Here is a 12,131-nt window from a genome sequence, read left to right on the forward strand (position 1 = left end):
TCTTTCCAAAGGTAAGACTAAATCCTTGCAAATTTTTCTGAGTCTACTTCTATGAAATGCTCTTTGTTTTTAAGCTGCTAGCTCAGTCAGTTTATCATACCAGACCTCTGTCCCAGCCTACCCTCATACACTGCTCAAGAGAATTCAAACTTTCTGTGATTTTGAGAGTCTCCAAGATGTTGGGATATATCCTACTACTCAGTTCTGGGAAGAAGGTTTAAAGATGTATCCATTATGAAATTAATCCTACCAGCTACAGCCAGTCAAAGGAACTGTAAACAGGCAAACTAGTGGGACCAGGAGACCAGATCTCCAAAAGCAGTCCTCTTTGGTGAAGTCCAGACAGTCTCAAGTGTGCCCCAGAATGACACAACATATTTTATGATGAATCAACTCTCATCATGATGTAAATCTATACTTAAGCTTTTTAATGTTTTGCAACACACTTTCTTATTAGGTAGGATTCAAGGTCTGATGCAGAAGGGCTAAAATGTGCACAACTGTTTCTACAGAGGATATAACAGACAACATCTGAGAAATCTCATGGAACAGTTTCTAAACAATAAACAGCTTATGTCCAGCATTCAACAAAATCCATAATTCCCATTATTGGTGGGATGAGTAGTTTTTAAATGACAACTAATGCCATGGAATCTCTCTGCTGTACCCTTATTGCCTTTAGTAATGAAGAATGTGCAACTTTATGGACATCCTTAGGTTTCAGCATGTCACCCACAGTTCTGCATTTGTGAAGAGGTGCAGAATAAAAATGGTTTCCAGCCAAAGGGGCTAAAGTTAATTTGGGAGTAGATACTGTAAGAGATACTTTATGCCACAAATAGAAACAGGTTGAAACTAGTCTTGTTGTGAGCGGGTTGACTGTGTCAAGGAGTCAGAGGATGCCACTGTTGCACTGCAAAGCCTGAGGCTGCCCCAGGGGTGCACTGCTGGCAGCCTGTGAAAGCAGCTCCTACACACAGCTGGGGACAGTTCCTCACAAGAATTCAGGCCATGCCTCTCTGTCATGGCACACTTTCCCCCCGAAGCAGAGATTCCATAATAAGGACCCCCCTCAGCAGGTGTGCTTTGAAGCACAATATTTCAATCAATGTGGACCTGGCCTTGAAGACCAAGCACATCCATCCTCAGCATGTGCAAACCTCCTTGCTCTCAGTGCTGCAACTGACTCAGGAGGACTGTGACCAACTCCCCCTGGTATCCAAACATATCCACAGGTAGTCCACGTTCATGCTGCCATCACAGGTTTCTGTTACCCCAAAATGCCAACTGAGCATGTTTAAGTGCACCATTTCTAATTTATTCCAACTAATTTTACAAGCAAATGCATTAGGTAGCCTTCAGAGATGATAAGCAGATTCTTACTGTTTTGAATCAAAGACAAATTAGTGCAAGGCCAAACCACGTGTCTTCCTTGGGCTATCAGGAGCCCATACTGCTATCTGGTTTGTCTGTATAATTTAAAGTGCTCCAGAGTAGGTTAAACAGCAGAGACTAAAAGGGTGGTCTTGCCTTACACATTTTTGCAATAGAAAGCAACGCTACTGTGACCATGACAGACTTCCAGATGAATTTCTTGTGGGAGAGGCTTTTATTGTTTAAGCCAAATTCAATGTACTTGTAGAATAGGTACCTAGAAAGATGTCAGAAAGCATGTTTCTTTTTCTCTCTTGAGGTTATAATGTCATCAGCTCATATGGAAAAATAACATAATTTCCTTGTCCATGAGGCAAAAAATGACCCTGCAGTTTTTTAGTATCCTAATACTTTGGTGTCAGATGTCTTGATTCTTTAGGGAGTTTACCTGTCTGGAGGGCTTTCTTTAAAGCATGCAGGACCATCACAGTGCTCCTTCATTTACACTATCTAAAAGCTTTTCAACAGAATTCAATGTTAAACTGCTGATAGAAAACATACATATTTATGTTGGAGAAGATAGGTCAAGAAAAAATGTGCATTCCAGCTGAACTGAGAGGTTACAAGATTAATGACAGACTCTTTTGGGAAGGGATATTAATTTTAGTCTTGGACTAGAGTCTTGCAAAATTTGATGTGTTGCACCCCTGTTACAGAGTACTACAGAGTTATGCAGAGTTTGAAGGTCTGGGCAGAAAACTTTAACTAGAGATTCTAGGGAGCAGATGGGCAAGTTATGATGACCTGCACAATCCCTGTGGCTGAGGAGATGCATCAAAATCCTGCAATGTCTGAAGGTCCAAGTGTAAAACCTTGTCCATATCAGGTAAGCAGTGATAAATGTGTGAATGACTAATCTCATTTACCTCTTCTAGAACCACAAGAAAAAAAAAAAAAAAGAGAAGTAGACAGGTTAAAACAACTGATACACAAATAATAGGATATTATTCATATATGGGTCTAAAAGTATACCATGTATAGTCACACTCAATTTTAGTTCAAAGGTTTTCTGTTTAAAAGAGATTAATAGCTGTGTCCCGAGTTACTAATTAAATGTTAAAAAACTCCCCAACCACACTTTTCACACTTTGTATGAAAATGTGTTCATTATGAAATCCAGAAGCATATGTTTAATCACTTGGAAATGAGACAGCACATGTATTTCCCAACATTAATTTCATTTCAAGAACAAATATAAAACATTCTGTATTGTCATTCCTTTTCTAACAATAGCTAAAATTAACTTATAAGTTTACCCATTATATAAAGTATATTAAATGGGAGGTATTGAAAGTACTTGATAACTCATTAATCTAAATTGAAGGGCCTGAGAGCAAAGTCCCTGATCTAGAATATTCCCTGCCTATAAAGGAGATATCTGCAGCCATTAACACTGTTTTCACTACCAGAACACTAAAGCACCATACACTGTTAGAGCAGCCTTTTAAGGAACTCAGGGCAGTAACAAAAGAGCAACAGGTGCTGGTCACTGGGCAACACCTTTTCAAAATACACCAAAATCTTCTAGTTCATGCACTTTCCTGCTATATTCTAAACCACTTCCAGGTAGGCAGTTTGGTTCTCCTCTTCTATGAACCACAGTGACATACATGTTCAGCTGGATGTTTCATATGAAGAACAGTTCTGCTAGGAAGCCAGATGGAGCATTTCCTTTGGCCTGTGGGGAAGGTGGGTGAGGTCACTGCCTCTGTTGACTTCTTTGCCATTTTCTCCAATCTAATTAGAAAGAACCAGGTTCCAGTTTTGTAAGCCTGCCTGCACCTGTAAGCCTCCTTCACTGTGTGGGCACCCCTGCTATGAGTTTTGCTCTGCAAAACTCAGCATGGAACTTCCCAAAAGATGGGGTCAGTTAAGGCTAGGCAGACCTTTTGGCTTTTCTTCCAGCATCAATTACAATATTGGAAAAAGAAAAACCCTCCATTGAAATGGAGGATATATCTGGATAGCCAAAGCCACTGCAATCCCATTCAAGGGCCATTACTGGTGAAAATTTGAATTTTAGGCGTGCAAGTCAAAGTTTCAGTAAAAAAGGCAGAGATACAAGCACCCTGGGAGCACAGAAAACTGCTTTCTCTTTTCTTAATACAGCAACTCAATGAGTATTAAATGATATCTCCATATAGTTAATAAATGACTGGGACTTTTGTTTACACTGTAAGAGGAACACACCCGGATAAACCCACTGGTTAAATAAAATTGCAGACTACCATTTAAACCGTATTTTCCTAAGTTGGTGACTTTTTCCATCTGGTATCAGAGACTGGATTTACTCTGAAAAACCAGCAGACTCATATGCAAATTGTGAAAGTGTTGTGGAAATAAAGAACTATCCCAAACACCAACATTCCATTGCAGTATCTCAGCTTTCAAAAGACACAGTCAACTTAAACCCCATATTTTTATGCTTCATCTGCTTTGCTTAAAAGGAATACTATGACTGCCATAACTATTAAAAAGAAAGGGTAAAAACATATCCACTGACTACATTGTATAGTCATATTCACTGCTTACAAATATAATCAACTTCTTTCATGGGAGACTGAGATAGGAAAGAAAATAAAAATTAGAAGAAATGCAATAATCTGGATTTTGCCAAGTAGAATTATAGAGATCAGAAGAATTTCAAGTTAGCTGTAGTCTCCATAGCTATTTAATTCTTCTTTTGTACTATAATTCCATTGATAATCTTTTAAGAAACTGTATTAAATAATACTTTCTGCTTGCAATAACTTCAGATTTTTCTGAATGGAGAATTCTGAAGACAAAATTTGAAGCAAGACAAAAACAAAAGAGAGACGTTCCGGCTCAGGTATTCAATTAGCTTACAATAACCTTATGTGTTCATAACTAATCTGTCCAACTCTATCAAAGTTTTCTGGAAATTTTATACTATAGCTGTGCATTCATGCAGAATAAAGATCCTTTTTCTTTCACTGTCATGGCAGTTAAGTCTCAATTGAAATCAGTTTTGAGGAGTGGACAACCCTATTAATCCTAGCTATTTTAATCTGGTGACTGATGAAAAGATTCAAGAAAAGGGATGGTTGTTAGTCAGTCAAACAATTTTTAACTGAACTTCGAATATACATTAAGGGAGGAAAATTTTTGTGCACCAGAAGCCACTTTATGCCTCATAGGTATTAAAGGTGTTGGCAATACTGCCACTTTCGCTTTTTCCCCAGGCAGGTGAAAAAGTAAACATGTGCAACTCTTTGAAGAAACTGCTGAAGTATGATAGGTTTACAAAGCAGAGTCCTGTATAAATTCCTTACATCAGTGCTGCTGATGTAAGCAGCATCTTATAGTAATAGACGGAGACAATCCATCTGTATTCTCCCCCTCCTTAGAATCATGGAATAATTTAGATTGGAAAAACCTCTAAGATCAAGTCCAACCTTTAGCCCAGCACTGCCAAGTCCACTACTAAATTATGACTCTAAGCATCACAGCCACACAATTTTTGAACACTTCCAGGGACAGCGATTCCACTGCTTCCCTGGACAGCCTGTTCCAATGCTTGATCACCCTTTCAGTGAAAATTTTTTTCCTAATAGCCAATCTAAACCTCCCCCGATGCAATTTGAGGCACTGCCCCTTGTGCTATTGCATGTAATGTGGTTCATCAGCCTCTTCAGAGGTGTTTTCAGTATACTCAGGACTTCCTCTCTGTTTTCAGTCTCACTCAGTCTCACCTAGGCTACAGAATATCTTGTCTCTCTGCTGAGTATAGAATGAAGAAGAGATGGCAGCTGGCAAAGACTCTCCCTGGGAAGAAGGGAGGTTGCAGGTGGCTGGCTTCAGGGGAAAACAGACAGAAGTGAGCAGGAATTTTCCCGTTCCTTTCATTGAAGAGATGTATTTACCATTTGCTAAAGGTCTGCAAAACAATGTAACTTCTTTCCCAGTTGAAAGATCATACTCTAAGATTGTTTCTTCTGGTCTGCATCTACGCCATCTTGTCAGTGTAGAGTCATGACGGCCGATAAAGATACAAGGAGTCAATTATGTGCAGAAAAGATGTCATCTGTCTTTATTTTCTCATCTGCTTTTTTATACCCCTTGCTAGCAGCAAGCAGTACCCTTATTTTAGGTAAGCAAGCAACAGCATTTTCATTGGCTAGGTTCTATGGACATTTGGCAAAGCTCAAGGCCTTATTGCAGTTCCCACATCCTAGGCCTACCAACTTTACAGTCTGCCTTTGTTTTCTCCATTAGGGCTGTGTACTGACTTCCTTATTGTCAAGGATACACTTGAAAGTTTGCCCAGTTGATATCTTCATCCTGGGAGCTAACAGACCTGCTATTAACCCCTTCAATTCCCCCTTTCTGCAATTGTGAGAGAAATACTCCCTGCGTCATCTTTTGCAGGGCCCTTCGCAAACACAACACAATACATGGTAACATTACTAGCACAACCACAACTATTATCAAAACTAAGAACTCCGTCTTGAGTAAGGACCGTAACCAACCCGAAATGTGCCAACTAGACAACCAGCCTTCCAGGCCAAAAAACCCAGTTTCCCATGTGATCTTCTTTGTTTGTTCCTGAAGTGTGGCAATTTGTCTGTAGATGGATTCAGAGTGATCTGAGATATTTAAACAACACATGCCTTCAAATTCCTGACAAACATGTCCAAGTGCTAACAGCAAAAAATCAATAGCAGCACGATTCTGCAGTGTAGCATGCCCTGCACTATCTCCATCAGTGGCAAGCTTTCTGGAAGTGGACTTAACTAAAGTAATTCTTACTTTTGTCACCTCAGTGACACCTCAGTAATCACATTTCAAAACAACTCAGAATAAGCTGATATTCCTGCAACAGCAGCACTTGGGTAAGTTTAAGATATCAGTTTTTATTTGAAAAGCCTTCTATTCTCATACAGCAATACAGAGGTTTTTCTTAGTTTTTCATAAATAGAAGAGAGTTACTTTGAAACAGAGGCTCATGGAAACTAAATAACCAAGTGACTACACAGTCATGAAATACACTGACTGAAAACATTTCCTCAGATAGTTCAGAAATCACAAACATTTTTCTTCCCAGTTAGAAAGCAGTTGAAAAATCATTCCCTTTCATTTAATTAAAGCACTAATACTGGCGCTTATATACTTATATAAAAACTCTGAAAAAATAACAAAGTTCACAGGAAACATGAAAATGTTTTTGTAAAGAAAACTTTATCTCTATTTCATACCCGAAGTACTGTTTCATCTCCAGCTGCTTTCAAATCATCTTCCTTCCCAATGATTCTCTGTAGCTGTATTTGTTGAAAAAAGAACAAGAAAATTACAAATGTGATCTTACAAGAGTCTTCTTTTTCAGAAACATGCTTTAATTGCACCTTTTCTTAATTATACATTTCTGCAAGGTTCTCTAGTCATGACAAAATATTTGCAAATCCTTAAGGATATCTTGCTATTCAGACACACTTTTCCCCAGGAATGTCTTATCTACAGTGGTTACTATAGCCAAGCAGAACATGAATCTATCTCTTGCAATCCAGTGCTTACTCTATTTTTAGAGGAGATTTTCTTGCACTAGAAGCTTAGCATTCACTTCATAAGATTTTGAAACTCAGGGGTATAACGTCAAGGATCATTTGGGAAATAAAAATTATCCTGATTTTCATGCTGTCCTGTAGATAGCTTTACACAGTTCTGCTACAGACACGATCTTCTATACATGAAAAACATGTGTGTCCAAACGAAGTACTATACAACTAACAACAAAGAATAATTTCATTAAATAAGAAAACATTTTTTTGTCAGAACTGGCACTAGGCAGAGTGTGGTTTGAGTTTACCCTCCACCCCAGAAATAAATTAATCTTGAATGTATTAGCAAAGAAGATTTTCAGAATTACTGAAATGACTCACATCTAAAAACATAACTTGTCGCAAATAGAGCTTTAAGGTAATATAGAAAGTGCATTAATTTGCAGTACCTCCAGTATATCTGAGCTGCAAGGTTTCTTTGAATGTATTTCAGCTTGGAAGGTCAACATTGCCACAAGAACGAGTGATTTATTACAGTATGAAGTATACCTACCTTTCAGACACTTGAATGAATCCTCAAAAGGACAGCAAAAATGAAAGAACAAGGGACTTAATAAATTTCAGGTACAGATATGGACTTACACCGATCACTCTGGATTTGGAGACTTTAGGAAAGATGAGTTTAAAGCTCAGGGTTTTCAAAGCTAGTGGTTGCTTCTCAAACATTTCTGAGTGATTCCTCAACCTGCCCACTAAAACTGGGAAAAAAATCCATTACCAAATCTGCACAGCCATATAGCCATTATTTTGAACTGTTTTCAAATCTCTCCTTAGGGCTTTTTTTCATTTGTTTGTTTGCTTGGTTTTGTGGGCTTTTTTCTGTTTGTTTTGGTTTTGTTTTGTGTTGTTGTTCAGAGAAGCAATACAGACTTGTGAATACTGAGTAAGAAAAAACCCACTAACTGTTCATGTTGCCAAAGGTCTTCCCTTGACCCTCAGGGTGAATTTGTCAAATTCACTCATTCTGAGTTGGTGGGTTTTTTTTGTTGGTTTGGTTTTTGTTCCTTTGGTTTGTTTTTGGTTTTTTTTAATAACCTCAGGATTTTAGTTTCTCAGGATAGTTACTAAATTTTGAATGCCATGTCTTGATAGTATCTATCAAAAGAAATACTGTAAATAAGGCAATTAAACAGTACTCGTTCTTCCAAGTTTCTCCAAATTATTTTTATTTTTGATCATTTACAAAACAGTTGACTAGTACAGTTAAAATATTATTAATTTCTTCATAGCAAAATAGCATTATAGAGCCCTGGATAAAAATACAACTGCTTGTCAACATTCTTATTGAAAGATCACATTTTCTCTTACCTGAAAAATTGATCTTTTGCTCACACATAAGAAAGAAAACTACAAATACTTTCCAAACCAGAGAAAATATGATTTTTTTCTTTTGGATTTTATTTTTAAAGGACTCTTAAAAATATTTGCAGAGACTACTTAAGAGCACAGACAGCCAGTGTAATTTTTTTCACAAGCATTCTAAAAGATTTAGTTTATCATTTTCTTACACTGTATGTAAATCCTTTTAGTGCTTGAAACTACTTCCAGAAGTTTTTTTCCAGCCCAATACAGCAACTACTCACAGAGGGAGAAGAATTCTGCCTCAAGAAATGGGCTCCTCCATGTAATATTTATTGTATTTAATATTTATATCTGTTCATCACTCAAGACACTAATGGCTAATTTAAAGATAATGAGACCTATTATGCACAACTGAAGCCTCTTTGCTAAAGACACACTAAGAAGTAATCTGTTCTGAACAAGACAACATCTGGCAGAAAGGCTATGTCAGTCTTATAAAAAGAGGTGATTTTGCATCTTCCAGTTGTTTGAGAGAGATCAGTGCTTGTGGATGCTCTAGGACTATAGAAGTGCTCTGTACCAAACCACGACAATGAGTGTCGGGTGCTGGTTCATTCAGCCCTAGATGGAGCTCTATAAGTTTTTTTGTGGTATCTGTGCTCCAGGACAAGTGTGTAAGACAGTCTATTTAGAAAGTTTAAATCACATAGTCTTGCATGTGCCATCAGAACCACTCTATCTCCATTCCTGACAGTTTTGAACTGTCATTAATTTTACTTAGACATCTTTAATCAGGACAGAGTTAGGGAAATTCCTTACTTGCTGGGGATTTTGGGAACTTTGGTAGCCTTATTCTTGGTGGGAGGTCTCAGATTAATGTGCATGGGTTATTATGTGTCTGGAAATCCCCCTCACTGAATCTCAAGAGAATGTCTTGAAGTGCAGAGTTCACAGAAGTACCTTACTGTCCTCACAAAGATGCAGATAATATGGCTCTGAGAAATGATTCTGCATTCTGGCAAGGGCTGATGAAAGGATGGTAACTAGCATCTGTGAACATGCCACTTCTACCTTCTATCTTCACCCTGGAGTTGCATGGCAAAGCACCAAAACGTTCTGGGCCCTAATACTGAAATGTCTCTTGTGACTGTGTACCACTGTAACATGAATGAAGCAGAAATACACTGGCTTGAATACAAAGGAATAGGAAGGAGTCTCTCCGTGAAGGGAGAGACTTTTACTGGAAATGAGCAGAATGTGCACAGAAATGGAAAGGCTATGGAGGACAAGATAAACTCTCTTATTGAAAACATGGGATTGCATTCAAGATCTCCTTTCCTGAACATCCATTTATGCTAGCAAAAAGCACTGGGAAATTCTGGTTTGAAGGTTTGAACAGTCTATATCCATCATGTACTGCAGGCACTAAGGACTTGGGTTGTAGTTTCTGCTTGTCACCCTTCTTGACTTTCCTGAATGATCCACTTGACACATGCTGTGCCTGTCCATCCAGTTACATGTGAGAATTGAGACATACACAATTCAAAGAAAGAAGGACATTTTGCAAGCAAAAAGGCATGTTCTTACCTTTAGAGTTTATAGTCTAGATCAACAGATAACACAGACATACACAGATGTCTAATTAGTAGATAACGGATGGGAAGTAGGGAGAAGAAGAGGTCACAAAGCATAAGAATGAAGCAGCACTGAAATTTCTTTTCCCGTTGTAACCTGTTTACAGACACTGACTCCTAATTACCACTTCTTCACTGTGCTTTTCTACTGCCCTTTCCTCACATATGTTTCCTGACATTACTGTCAAATATAGTGTGGAAATAACTATAGAATAGTTCAGATGTATTTTCCTAAGATGCCAACTGGGACAAGACAAATAACAGATTAGCTACATAATTTACTAATTTATTAGCTACCCAGAAACTTTCTGTGATGCATGTAGAACTAGAGTATATAGGTTAACACAAAGACATTTTTCCAGATTCTTACATTCCAAAAATTTTATTTTTAAACCTAATCTATAAAAATAAAATTTTGCTCGAAAGTAGTCACCTCTATAAATGCTAAGTAAATGTCATGAGAGAAAACTTGTTTTCTGACGAACTCGCATCCTGTGGGACTTCTTTGAATTTAATGATACTTGCGAGTTGACAGAGTAATTTATATGGGTTGTTTTTTACCACTCTATATTAATTTATCAATCCAGTTCATAAAGGAAATGCAAAGTAACAATCTATCTAACCAGAATAATTTTCATTTAACTTGATTGCTGCTCCAGAAATCAAATCATTTTCAGTGATTTGTATGATGTTTTCACCTCTACATTTGATCACTTTCTGTTGTTCATACTGGCTGATTCAATTAGAATTACCTGAAATGGATAATGGATATTAAATATATGACATACTGCACATCTCCCTAAAAGAGCTGTGCAGTGTTTCCGTAAGAATCTCATTTGTTTAACTGACACGGTACCTATTTAAAGGCAGCACTGCTAACATGGCATTTTGGTGTAGAGGCACTACATGCTGAATATGTTCACTCGTGTTCATAGCATTACTTTGGCCTGTAACATATTGTTTTGTAGATGAATAATACAGTCATAACATACATGTTTTGGTTATCAGGGCACTGTTAGTCTAATAACAATTCACTAGGATTGCACCAGGTTTAGTAGGTTAAAAATATAAGTTTTTCTAGAATTTTATTTTTTTTTTTCATCAGCAGAATAATTAACATTTTAACAGAGCCAATTCTTCAAAATTAAAAGATTTTGTGTAGCAACAAATGAGTGTAGGGTTGTGCTGGTTTTGCCTGGGGTAGGGCTAATTTTCTTCACCATGGCTGGTGTGGGACTGTGTTTTGGATTTGTTCTGGACACAGGCTTGATAATATAGAGAAGTTTTTGTTATGGTTGAGCAGGGCTTACACAGAGCCAGGGCCTTTTCTGTTTTTCATACTGCTGTGCTGGTGAGGAAGTTGGGGGTACATGGGAGGCTGGGGGGAGACACAGCTGTGACAGGTGACCCCAACTGACCAAAGGGATATTCCAGACCATAGGACATCATCCTCAGTATATAAAGTGGGGAGAGGAAGGAGGAAGGAGGGGACATTTGGAATGATGGCATTTATCTTCCTAAGTCACCATTATGTGTGATGGGGTCCTGCTCTCCCGGAGATGACTGAACATCTGCCTGCCCATGGGAAGCAGTGAATTAATTCCTTTTTTTGCTTTGCTTCTGTGTGTGGTTTTTGCTTTCTCTATTAAAATGTCTTTATCTCAATGCATGAGTTTTCTAACTTTTGCCTTTCCAATTCTCTCCCCAATCCTGCTGGTAGGGGAGTGAAGGAGAGGCTCTGTGGCCCTTGGTTGCTCGCTGGGGTCAAACCATGACAAGGGTATCTGCAGGCTCAGTTAGGGGCTTCTGGGAACATTGCCTTGGAAAATGATCTAATTTCAAGCATTATTTTCTAACAGTACTACTAAGTCTAAAAGTATTTTTACAATATTTTATAATATCTTTAAAGTATGACTCATCAATAAACCTTGCTAAGAGGCAATTCACTGAAAAAATGGTGATCAGCGCAAAACACATGCCAGCAGCTATTGTATCATTAATTCAGAGTTTAAGGCTATGAAAGTACACTTACATAAGTTTTTTGCCAATTTCTCTATCAACAGGTGCATCTTTTTAAGTTTTAGATTCTATGGTTCTCTAGAGTTGTGCATTAATGGTCACCTTTAACTTTATCCTACTGATAGAAAATAATTTGAATTGTAGTAGCCACGTCAGCTTCTTATAA

At 37.9% G+C, this 12,131-nt stretch overlaps 1 protein-coding gene across 1 annotated transcript in view; it reads right to left on the reverse strand.

Annotated features, from left to right (window-relative positions):
• The window catches only part of MICU2 (mitochondrial calcium uptake 2), a 145,840-nt gene that overhangs the window by 20,707 nt on the left and 113,002 nt on the right, over window positions 1–12,131 (reverse strand). The window contains exon 7 of the mRNA XM_029960899.1: window positions 6,651–6,713. Coding sequence (XP_029816759.1) covers window positions 6,651–6,713 — 63 coding nt within the window. The remainder of the gene's footprint in view (window positions 1–6,650; window positions 6,714–12,131) is intronic.

Source organism: Manacus vitellinus, unplaced genomic scaffold, assembly GCF_001715985.3.
Source record: "Manacus vitellinus isolate BGI_N305 unplaced genomic scaffold, ASM171598v3 scaffold_2_pilon, whole genome shotgun sequence".
In the NCBI taxonomy this organism is placed as follows: Eukaryota; Metazoa; Chordata; class Aves; order Passeriformes; family Pipridae; genus Manacus; species Manacus vitellinus.